This window comes from Lissotriton vulgaris, chromosome 7 (assembly GCF_964263255.1).
Source record: "Lissotriton vulgaris chromosome 7, aLisVul1.2, whole genome shotgun sequence".
NCBI lineage: Eukaryota > Metazoa > Chordata > Amphibia > Caudata > Salamandridae > Lissotriton > Lissotriton vulgaris.
The window spans coordinates 319,704,153-319,717,223 of NC_141695.1; the positions used below are offsets into that span (position 1 = coordinate 319,704,153).

At 37.9% G+C, this 13,071-nt stretch overlaps 1 protein-coding gene across 1 annotated transcript in view; it reads right to left on the reverse strand.

Moving 5' to 3' along the window:
- Positions 1 to 3,463: 3,463 nt before the first annotated feature.
- The window catches only part of TBC1D17 (TBC1 domain family member 17), a 730,802-nt gene continuing 721,194 nt past the window's right edge, over positions 3,464 to 13,071 (reverse strand). The window contains exon 17 of the mRNA XM_086930148.1: positions 3,464 to 4,739. Coding sequence (XP_086786274.1) covers positions 4,527 to 4,739 — 213 coding nt within the window. The 3' untranslated portion in view covers positions 3,464 to 4,526. The remainder of the gene's footprint in view (positions 4,740 to 13,071) is intronic.

The window sequence follows — 13,071 nt, forward strand, 5'->3', positions numbered from 1 at the left end:
ACTCATTCTTCAATATGTAAGACATATTTTAACTTTACAGAAACATACAGTCACTGGATGTTGTCATCAGTGATGTGATCAGTAATGTCAAATGAGATGTCATCAGTGATGTCATCAGTGATGTCATTTGAGATGTCATCAGTGATGTCATCAGTGATGTCACTGACCATGTCATGAATGATGTAATATGTGACATCATCAGCAGTGGATTGCGGGTGCGCGATATATAGTTAGTGCAACTAACTATATATGGAATTTCAATGGTTTTGTGCGAGTAAAATAAGGTTTTGTAAATGCGAATTCCTAACTATATATGGTCTATAACCTATGGTTTTTTCATTGAATATATATATATATACATTTAAACATATAACAAACAGTCAAACAAATATATATACAATAGACACATAAAATATATACAAAAATATGTACAACATAAACATCCTGGTGTTCTGATTACCTGGTCTATACAATTCCATTTACTAATCATAATGTTGATATCAGTGCACCTATGTCTTATTTATATCCTCAATTCGCTTTTTAGGTATGAAAAAACTAAGACTCGTTCTAACCACATACATTCAATTTTAACCAAATTGTATACTATTCTGTTTGGGATTTCTACTAAGCACCATCATACCAATGTGCTCATCAAAAAATGCGATGATATAAAGCCTAGGAAAAAAATCCTCTTTGAAAGATAAAGATACCAGAGTGCATGACATGTATTAAACCATTTTTGATGAAGGTGGAGAAGCAAAGGAACACAATACATATTGTACCCATAATGGGGATCAAGAGCAAGCAGACAAGTATGTCCAAAAATAAGAGAATATATTTATGTCATCATGCCCCACTGGCGAGCATGTATTTAGTGTAAAATAAAAAGTCAAATCACATCTAAATATAAACATAAATATCACGTACCAATGTTATGTCGAACACGGTCTTATCCAAAGATCCTTTTGTCAAAAAACAGTAAGACGTACTCCGTATTAAGAGTGAAATGCCATGCTCATATTGCTATATCAGCAGCTTTATCTTATGCCGGGGCACATTTTGGGTGAGGTGGGCTTAAGTTGTATCAACCATTCGTACTGACACAAATTGGATAACATTTGTTGCGGACTGCTGCATTTTTATCAATTTCTATTCTATCAACCTTTCTTTATGTCCTCTCCCTTTGTAGTTGACTCTTGCTTAATGGATAAAAATACAGGAAGACTTTGAAAATATAATTACCGCAACACGGGTATATGTTTTGGATTTGTATTGGCATTTCACCATACTTAGAAAGCGAACTGAGGATATAAATAAGACATAGGTGCACTGATATAAACATTATGATTAGTAAATGGAATTGTATAGAGCAGGTATTCAGTACACCGGGATGTTTATGTTGTACATGTTTTTGTATATATGTTATGTGTCTATTGTATATATATTTGTTTGACTGTTTTTTATATGTTTAGCTGTATATATATATATAGTAGCCTTATACTCTCACTGTCTTGTGTGTTACAAATTTGTCTTTTTTATGTGTTTTAATATTACAGCCCTGAAGAAGTTCTGTTGTACAGAACGAAACGCGTCGGCTGGCTGTCTTCATTTTTTTCTAAGGAATATTAAATAAGCATTGAAATATATATCAAGACTCAGAGTGTCAATAAGGACTTTAAATTTGATATCCTTGGCTGTTTGGACTCATTCTTTAAGCGGTGCTATTCCAAATTCAAGGAGAATGACATGTCAATGGATTTATGGGAAGAGACAAGAAAAAGAAGAGGCAGATTAGTGTCAGCTGTCTGCAACTGAACTCAACTAAAACTAAGAGGGAGATCATACAAAGCACAAAGGTCCAAGTAAACATTATTGGGATATCTGGGAACTCATTACACCACATGAAAACAAATCTAAGGTCTATGCGTTCTCTATGGGTGAAGAAGTCAGGCTAGTCAGTGGATTAATGGTCATGTCTCTGAGGACAGAACGAGGCTTCACTGGGTCACAGAAAATTATCTGAAATTTCAGATGTTCAATGCCAAAATGAGAATAACCCTCACAACTCTAGGAGACCTTTGAGTTTTACACTCCTAACCAATATATTTTCTTAACAAAGGGCAAATATGTTAAAATTCTTAGAAGGGAGAAAAAACATGTTCTCACTGTGGGCAAAAGTCTGGAACAATCTGCCCTTACACGTGAAAGGTGTCCCCTCAATTGCAGGCTTCAGGAATGGTGTTAGGCAAAATCTAGAACCACCATTCTTACTGTTGGAGCTACACTTACCCAGGATCTTTGTTTTTATTGCAACACACACACACACACACCACACCCTTGAGGACCAGCCCCTTTTTCAGATTTGCTACAACAGCAAGTGAGAAATTCCCCATTATGATTTTGGGTGGCTTGGACTCCCACCGATGTGTTTAAAAGAATGGAAGCCTCGAACCATAGATACAAATTACACCTCCTTAAAGGATGCTAATTTGGATTTCGCTGTTTTTATCCGAAAACAAAAAATTTACATTTTTATCAATTTTGAGCTTCGTGCTTAGGACTCTGAAAGTGAACCATTTTCCAATTAAATATTGTTATCTATGTCCGTAGCAGGACTTATTATATCACACATGCAGATTTTCAAGATGGTCTAAATGTTTAAAAGCAATGAGTCACAAATTCTATGCTAGTGTTCTTGCAGCTGTTGATTTCAGTAGGAATCCATTTTAATTGTTTCTAATCGTTTACTGACAAAATGGGTGAAAGGAGTTTAGTACCAACAAGTTATTGCCATTTCTCTGTTTGCACCCAGTGATGTAGGGGTTATTTTCTCGACACCTATCAAGTGGCTCTATCCTGGACATACTACTTTCTGCAGGCTGTGCTAAGAATTCAACTTCCGAGGCATTCTCTTTTGAACATACTGCCTGCTTCTGAATCCAACTTAAAATCAGATCCCTTTTAAGCGCTGATTTATATAGCTACCTGTGATACTTTGTTTTAATTTTTAGTAACGAATATGAAGGTCTCGGTTTTCCAACCCTTCCTTGCACTCCATACTAACAGCCCTTTCATCTGTTTCAGAATTGGCACGTCTTGAGAGTGAAGGACATCCGGGTCTTCAGCGATCCGATACTCAGCACCAATGGTAAATAAATTAGATAAGGACTCTGTAGAAGAGCTTGGATTATTCCCATGCCACTTCAACGAGTTTTTCCACATGGCCAACATGTTCATAGTGCCTGTAATTTAAGATTTTAGTTTGTTGCACTTATATTTGGGCAGACATCAAAAAGTAGATATTACCCGTGGGTTAATGAATACCCTGTAGCCTGAATGGATGTGTTTAATACAGTGTGTGGGTAATGCAGTTTCAGTACTGTTTACTCTAGTGAAAGTACTTTATGTTTACTTTACTGCTGGAAGAATAAGCAAAAAAGATAATGCAACATCCACAACTGTGTGCGATTTTCTTTCATAGCCAAGCTGGAGAATCAAGTTTATTACTGCTAATGTGTAAAACGATACTAGCAAAGCCTGCAATTACAGATGTATGAGTGATGGACACTCTTATGAACACAAGAGAAAACCAACTCGGGCTTAAGCACACAACATACATGCAGACAACTGTTTTTAAAAACCAAGCATATGAACACATGCTTGCAAACACACACATAAAGACTGCCCCTCGTGTATAAACAGAAGGTTTTTAAAACACCCTTACCACTAAAAATGGCAAGCAGACACCTGCATACACATCAAAACTATCAAGACAGATTCCAAGCAAATGATCTGAATGCCTACAAACAAGCAGACACACGTTTGCAAACACAGACACAAACATACACACACACAGACACACAACATCATGTATTAATACAAGGAAGATCATTGGCCTCCATGAAGTGCGCATTTACTATTCTATATTCCGTTTATATTTGGAAACTCTCGAAGGGAAGACAGAAGACCAAAGTAAATGTTTCTGATCTAAACGTTAAAGTACTTACAGAGTGTTAGTATAGTATGAGGCCCAGTCCTCACAGTGCAAGAGGTACTTTAAAGATAAGTGTCAGTAAAGCTTTGTCAGACAATCGAGAAATTGCTTTATATATGTTCAGCACACACTCTGAGAAAACAGATGCTGTCCAGAAACAACATTCTTGCAAACATGCCTTCACACAAAGCGAAACATGGTTAAAACGCTACATATGAAACCGGCTCTAACATTCAAAATACAAGCAAAGCATGTAAGACACACGGGCAGAAAACACAGACACGGTGCATTCAAATCAGCTCCCAGAATCATGTTCTCCACATATCCTATTCTACAATACTGCCAGTGCGACCCTAGAGGCGTCACCTTGGAACGGCCAGGGAGCTCTTTATTTAAATACAACAGAGTTAAATGTCTTGTTTGCGATGCGCTGATCACACAAGGCCCAGGTTGGTTCCTAGTTAAAGTGCACTTTGTAAAGAGTTGAGGTTAGGGCCCCTGGATGGAGCGAGGGGAGGTCCAGCATGGTCAGTTAGGGAGACAAGCTCTGCGAGGTGGTGCTGTCCTCCGTGGGTAAGATCTCGATGCTGCTGTCGGGCTGGCTGGGTGAGATGCTGTCGGTGAGGTCCAGCTCCCGTGCCTGGCTAGGGGAAAGAGGCTGCGGAGAGATGCCATTCTCCGTGCTGGGGGTCGTTGACTTGCTGCCCACGAGGCCGAGGACTTCCTGGACGTTACGCGGCAATTCCTGTAGTTTCAAAGAAAGGAATGTGAAACAGCTGTGGAACTCACTGAAAGACTTTGAAAACAGTATGCAAAGGCTGGGAGAGGATGGACAGGACACATCAAGGGTGGCTGTTGGGGCAGGGATGAGGTGGATTGCGGGCAAGCTTGAGATGCATTGACAGAGCTCTTCATATGAAAACACTAAGGAGCTGTTGCAATAGTTTTGTGGACTACTCCCTTTAATATACTGATAATCCTTGCATACTCCTGTCACGAAGTGGCTCCATCCGGAATACATTAGTACATTTTGAGAAGCTCTTAGAGCTTGTCTGCACCCAAACCTATAATTACCAAATTCCCACAAGTTACTATAATTCCAAGCCATGTTTACATCTCCTTGTTAAGTAACTGCATAGGACCATCTGTTTCGTACTGCACCCTCTTCTCCTGGTCGGGAAGTTGGCGATGGAATTGGAACCTATATGTGACCGTAGGTTGTTAACTTAGGGCCCGCTGTTCCAAAACTCCAGCACCTAGAACACACTTGCAATGAGAATTTGCAATCCTATTCAACTTGAAGCTGCGCAATGCTCTTTGCCTAATTTGTTCGTTTATTAATTTTAATTGCCCTCGTTTACTTAACTTTAAAATTGAGCCCTAATCTTGTGTGTATTCTTAAGCCTGACTGGACATTGAGTTTATTGTGTTTAATTAACTGACTTATGTTGTATCTCAGACTCATTTTCAGTTTCTTACCCACTACCAAAATCTAGAGTAAATCACGATTGCACAATTGTAGCTATCCTTGCGGAATCAAGCACCAAAGGGCAGTATCTTAAGTTATCTAACTCAAGTGCAACAGTAATGGTGGCCCTCTAACACCAATACCCTCTCAGATGCTGCTCAATCCTGCTCTGCAAAAGCTTCAATTGGTGTAAAACACTGCAGCCAGAGTAGTGTTGGGCCTTAGAAGAAGTGCCCATATGTCCTGGGCCACATCCTCTCCCCTAAGAGCGATTTTTTTATGTTGCTGGGAGACTGTAATTTTAATGTAGATGAACCTCAATGCAGAGCCACTGGGCAGTTAATTGAGGCTATGTCGGATTTTAAACTCTCGCAAAAGGTTCATGTCCCTATGAATAAAGGTGGCCATATTTTACATGAAATGTTTTCCAACCTTCAACCTGTTCCATTAGTTTGGTCAGATCACCCCCTAGTCCCCTTTTACATAAATATTTCTACGGCTCAGACGTCTAAGAATAAAAAATTAGACACAATCCCTCCATGGCACTCAATTTCAGATTTAGATCTGAACAAATATGTTTACCAGTTATTGTGAATTTATCAGGGGTTATTGATGAGGTGGTCAAATCTTTTGATCTAGACCTGAGGATGGGATTTGATAAAGTAGCATCTCTAATGTGGCCCATTCGGAAAAGAGTCTCCGCTTCCGCAAGGAGAAAAACTCACCTGTAAAAAGCTGGAGAGAAAATGGAGTCCTAAATATGCCTTCGAGGACAAGTTCACATATACAGTAAGCCCTTAAAAAGTTTTAGGAAAAATATCAAGAGAGCGAAAGCCAATATGTTTTCTAAACAAATTGCAGAAGGAGACAGTGCGCCAAGAACTATTTTAAAAATAGTAAATTCCTTTCTGAACCCTGATGCTGGCTAACAAACTATTCTTGATATGTTGTGTGGAAGGGAAACTCCCTCCTACAAATGAGTGCGCTGTGTTGCAATGAAACTCATAGGTTCCTTCTCCACGTTTTTTGAAATTTCATGCGTAAGTTATTCCATATATAACCAGTCAATAATCCATACTAATAATCCGTCTGATTATTGTTTTATTTCACAATTACTTGCAGGTTAATTTGCTCATAATCAATACATCTTTCGCACCCAATGCATTTCGGGTCCTTAGAATCAGACCCTTCATCAGGGGACTATGGATTGAAAGGAAACAGGACCAATTAATTCACTGTCCAATGTGCATAAAAATCAATACAGTAGTTTCAATACTAAACATAAAGATATCTAAATTATAACACACCAGCGTAGAATCAGTATGTATTTCATCAGTTCAAGTTTGTAAATACCATACAATGTCACTTCCCTAATATCAAACTTGTCCGCATATATACAAAACTGTATATCGCCACTTCATAAGTGCACATGTATAATCCTAATGCGTGATCTTTTAACTCTAAAAATACATTCGCGTTTCAATTCTACTTACATTTGACCGTCCGGTCTTTTGCACTGAAAGTATTGGCGTCTTGGCGTTCTCGATGTTACGCGCCAAAAGTTAAGGGCAGACTATTGAGTAAAGTTCTGCTCACGTGATCGGAAAGCCTTCCAATCATGGCAGTGTATTACTCTGATCATGTGACTAGGTCCATTCTAGCTTCAAGGAAGTGAAAAAACGCACTAAGCGCTACCAGTATGTAATGCATTTAAAAACCTGATATATACATAATATAGACATTAAGTGTGTGTACCAACATCATACTTTACCGTGGAAATGTAAATAAGTAATGAAAAATAATGAAAAGTAAACAAGAAAAACATGAAATTAACTAGATCGAAATTTCAAGGAACACTTCAAGGATCACGGATATAGTCCAAGCCTATAGTTGCTACAGTTATAAAAAACATGAATATTCTATTCTGTCATTAAGCCCGATGGGGTGGGCCGAATTCAGTTTTTTGATCCAGTGATATTCACATCTAAGTCTTTGCTTAGAAGGATCCAGGTCGCTGCGTGGAAATATTCTCTCCAAGACCGTGTATCTTAACTGTGAAATTTGATGTCAGGCTTCAAGCCAGTGGCATGCTATGGTAGACTTGGATTTCATAAGTCTGATATTACTCTTATGTTCAGTTATGCGTGTTTTGACTTTTCTTTCAGTCTGACCTACATAAGTTTTGCCACACGGGCATTTGATGGCATACACACAGTTCATAGTATCACATGTGCTGTTGTGTTTCAATTCAATTTGATGCCCTTTGGTCGGGTGGGTAAATTGATTTCCCATAATCACATTTCCGCAATGGGTACAGTTTTGACATTTTTGCATTCCCCGGAAGGTCATAGTGGGTTTCTTAGGAGTATTCAACATTTCCTTTATGTTTTTCGACCTCTGAAACGCAAAAGTTATTTTTTCATTGTACAGATCTTTTAAATCGGGCTCTTGCTGAATGAGTCTCCAATGTTTATTCACAATTTTTTTAATTTTAGGTGCATCAGTAGAGAATTTCAATACACAAACAGTTTTAGCTTCTTGAATTTTTGTTGTTTCTTTTAGCATGCTGGTTCGGGTCTGATTTGCCACTTTATTTAATGATGTTTGCAGTACATCATTGGGATATCCTCTTGATTGATACTTCATTACTTGTTCTTGCAAAACTTTAGACAACTCTTTTTCGTTGGAAGTGATTCTTTTCATTCTTATGAATTGTGAAGTAGGTAAGTGTTTTTTCAACGACATCGGATGAAAACTTTGAAAAAGTAATGAAGAATTTTTGTCTGTTTTTTTGATATGTACACTAGTGTTGATGATATTGTTAGCAATTGTCACTTTCACATCAAGAAATGGTATGCATTGTTCATCTATGGTGTGGGTAAATTTTATCCTTTCGTTACAAGCATTGAGTGCAATGATGTTGTTTTCCAGGTCTTCTCTTGCTCCTTTCCATATTATAAATAGATCATCAATGTACCTTTTGTACATAATCAAATGGTCTGTCCATAGTGGATTTTCCAAGATGTGATCGGTTTCAAATTTGTTCATGAAAATATTTGCGTATGAGGGCGCCCCCCCAAAACCCATGGATGTGCCGCTACTTTGATTATAAAATTTGCCATCCCATTCAAAATAGCTGCAAAACAGTGCGAATTGCATAAGTTGTATGATTAACAGTTTCTGTTCTTCTTGAAGGTCACTGTTTATGAGACTCCATTCTAATGCCTCTATACCCTCATTGTGGGGGATAGAGGTATAGAGGGCGGTAACATCAATGGTACAGAGTAGGTATGTTTCATCCATTTTTAGTTCAATGTTTTTCAACAAGTTCAAAAAGGCCGTCTTGCCTTTAATGTATGTAGCAGAGTTTTGTACAAGCGGTTGCAAGAACCTGTCGACGAATTTCCCAATGGGCTCAGAGATTGACCCACACGCAGAAACGATGGGTCTGAATGGCGGGTTGTGCAGATTTTTGTGTATTTTCGGTGTCATATACAACTTCGGTCGTCTGGGGTGTTTCATCTCAAAAAACTGTTTAGTTTTGTCATTTATCCACTTCATCTCGTGGGCATGATTAATGATTTTCTGTAAAATCAGTTGGTATTCTTGAGTAGGATCAGATTCTAGTGGAAGATATATGTCAGGGTTGTTCACATGGTCGTTCACATTTTTAGTGTAAAAATCCGTATCCATGACCACAAGGGCCCCTCCCTTGTCTGCCTTTTGGAATGTCAGTTGTTTGTTGTTGGTCAGATTTTTCAGAGTGTTCCATTCACTAGATGTAAGGTTGCTTTTTTTAGGTTTGGTGTAAGTTATTTGTTGAACATCTGTAAGTACCGATCTTTCAAACGCCTCAATAGTTTTATGTGTGAATGGGGCACAGAATGAGCTTTTAGGTCGAAATTCTTTCTCCCAAGTTTTTTCAGCTTGAACTTCAATAGAATCTTTAAAGAAGTATCTTAGTTTCAGCAATCTGAAAAATTTAAACAGTGCAATATCTGTTTCAGCTGGGTTGGAGCAATAGGATGCATGCCACCACGCTCATCCATTATCATAAAAATCAACGAATACCGAGAGGCCTCCGGATAGCCCTCAAGCCTATGTTGTGTAAAAATAGCAAGAAATTCATTGAACGTTGGTACCAAATTTTAAATAAATGTTCATTGGATTTGATTCTGCTTATAGTGGAAGAACTTTCAAAAGCATTACCAGAAATTGAAGAAGAAATTAAGTCTTTAAAAACACAAATCAGTACTATTGCAGATCTGCAAAAAACTCTAGAAGACGTGAACATCAAATTAGATAAGTATGCAAAAGAAGTGAATGAACGAAAAATTCGTAAATACCGCAGAGACACCTTGGACTATAAACTGGATGAGGTTTATACTTGGGCCGATATTTACAACCAAAAGAAATGGCAATCCCAACAGCAACAAACGAAAAAGACCACCACATCATCATCTCAAGAAAGTGTCGTATCTGATTCAGATATAGCATCCACGAGAAGACCCATCACAAAAACCACAATTCCTACAGACAATACAGGAGAAAAACCTTCAACTAGTAATGTGATCCCTCAAGTGAGTTTTTTAGAGATCAGCCCTGCAGCAAACGCTCCACCAATAATTCCAGACCCACAAGACGTGGACGCGGAAACAGAAAAAAGCATAGCAGAGAGGACAAGGAGTCAGAAAACGAAAACCAACTAATTGTTAACATTTCATCGAAACAACTCACACAATTTGAAACTAAAATTCTAAACAAAGGGATGACATTTGTACCCACATATTGCTCCAACCCAGCTGAAACAGATATTGCACTGTTTAAATTTTTCAGATTGCTGAAACTAAGATACTTCTTTAAAGATTCTATTGAAGTTCAAGCTGAAAAAACTTGGGAGAAAGAATTTCGACCTAAAAGCTCATTCTGTGCCCCATTCACACATAAAACTATTGAGGCGTTTGAAAGATCGGTACTTACAGATGTTCAACAAATAACTTACACCAAACCTAAAAAAAGCAACCTTACATCTAGTGAATGGAACACTCTGAAAAATCTGACCAACAACAAACAACTGACATTCCAAAAGGCAGACAAGGGAGGGGCCCTTGTGGTCATGGATACGGATTTTTACACTAAAAATGTGAACGACCATGTGAACAACCCTGACATATATCTTCCACTAGAATCTGATCCTACTCAAGAATACCAACTGATTTTACAGAAAATCATTAATCATGCCCACGAGATGAAGTGGATAAATGACAAAACTAAACAGTTTTTTGAGATGAAACACCCCAGACGACCGAAGTTGTATATGACACCGAAAATACACAAAAATCTGCACAACCCGCCATTCAGACCCATCGTTTCTGCGTGTGGGTCAATCTCTGAGCCCATTGGGAAATTCGTCGACAGGTTCTTGCAACCGCTTGTACAAAACTCTGCTACATACATTAAAGACACGACGGCCTTTTTGAACTTGTTGAAAAACATTGAACTAAAAATGGATGAAACATACCTACTCTGTACCATTGATGTTACCGCCCTCTATACCTCTATCCCCCACAATGAGGGTATAGAGGCATTAGAATGGAGTCTCATAAACAGTGACCTTCAAGAAGAACAGAAACTGTTAATCATACAACTTATGCAATTCGCACTGTTTTGCAGCTATTTTGAATGGATGGCAAATTTTATAATCAAAGTAGCGGCACATCCATGGGTTTTGGGGGGGCGCCCTCATACGCAAATATTTTCATGAACAAATTTGAAACCGATCACATCTTGGAAAATCCACTATGGACAGACCATTTGATTATGTACAAAAGGTACATTGATGATCTATTTATAATATGGAAAGGAGCAAGAGAAGACCTGGAAAACAACATCATTGCACTCAATGCTTGTAACGAAAGGATAAAATTTACCCACAACATAGATGAACAATGCATACCATTTCTTGATGTGAAAGTGACAATTGCTAACAATATCATCAACACTAGTGTACATATCAAAAAAACAGACAAAAATTCTTCATTACTTTTTCAAAGTTTTCATCCGATGTCGTTGAAAAAACACTTACCTACTTCACAATTCATAAGAATGAAAAGAATCACTTCCAACGAAAAAGAGTTGTCTAAAGTTTTGCAAGAACAAGTAATGAAGTATCAATCAAGAGGATATCCCAATGATGTACTGCAAACATCATTAAATAAAGTGGCAAATCAGACCCGAACCAGCATGCTAAAAGAAACAACAAAAATTCAAGAAGCTAAAACTGTTTGTGTATTGAAATTCTCTACTGATGCACCTAAAATTAAAAAAAATTGTGAATAAACATTGGAGACTCATTCAGCAAGAGCCTGATTTAAAAGATCTGTACAATGAAAAAATAACTTTTGCGTTTCAGAGGTCGAAAAACATAAAGGAAATGTTGAATACTCCTAAGAAACCCACTATGACCTTCCGGGGAATGCAAAAATGTCAAAACTGTACCCATTGCGGAAATGTGATTATGGGAAATCAATTTACCCACCCGACCAAAGGGCATCAAATTGAATTGAAACACAACAGCACATGTGATACTATGAACTGCGTGTATGCCATCAAATGCCCGTGTGGCAAAACTTATGTAGGTCAGACTGAAAGAAAAGTCAAAACACGCATAACTGAACATAAGAGTAATATCAGACTTATGAACTCCAAGTCTACCATAGCATGCCACTGGCTTGAAGCCCTACATCAAATTTCACAGTTAAGATACACGGTCTTGGAGAGAATATTTCCACGCAGCGACCTGGATCCTTCTAAGCAAAGACTTAGATGTGAATATCACTGGATCAAAAAACTGAATTCGGCCCACCCCATCGGGCTTAATGACAGAATAGAATATTCATGTTTTTTATAACTGTAGCAACTATAGGCTTGGACTATATCCGTGATCCTTGAAGTGTTCCTTGAAATTTCGATCTAGTTAATTTCATGTTTTTCTTGTTTACTTTTCATTATTTTTCATTACTTATTTACATTTCCACGGTAAAGTATGATGTTGGTACACACACTTAATGTCTATATTATGTATATATCAGGTTTTTAAATGCATTACATACTGGTAGCGCTTAGTGCGTTTTTTCACTTCCTTGAAGCTAGAATGGACCTAGTCACATGATCAGAGTAATACACTGCCGTGATTGGAAGGCTTTCCGATCACGTGAGCAGAACTTTACTCAATAGCCTGCCCTTAACTTTTGGCGCGTAACATCGAGAACGCCAAGACGCCAATACTTTCAATGCAAAAGACCGGACGGTCAAATGTAAGTAGAATTGAAACGCGAATGTATTTTTAGAGTTAAAAGATCCCGCATTAGGATTATACATGTGCACTTATGAAGTGGCGATATACAGTTTTGTATATATGCGGACAAGTTTGATATTAGGGAAGTGACATTGTATGGTATTTACAAACTTGAACTGATGAAATACATACTGATTCTACGCTGGTGTGTTATAATTTAGATATCTTTATGTTTAGTATTGAAACTACTGTATTGATTTTTATGCACATTGGACAGTGAATTAATTGGTCCTGTTTACTTTCAATCCATAG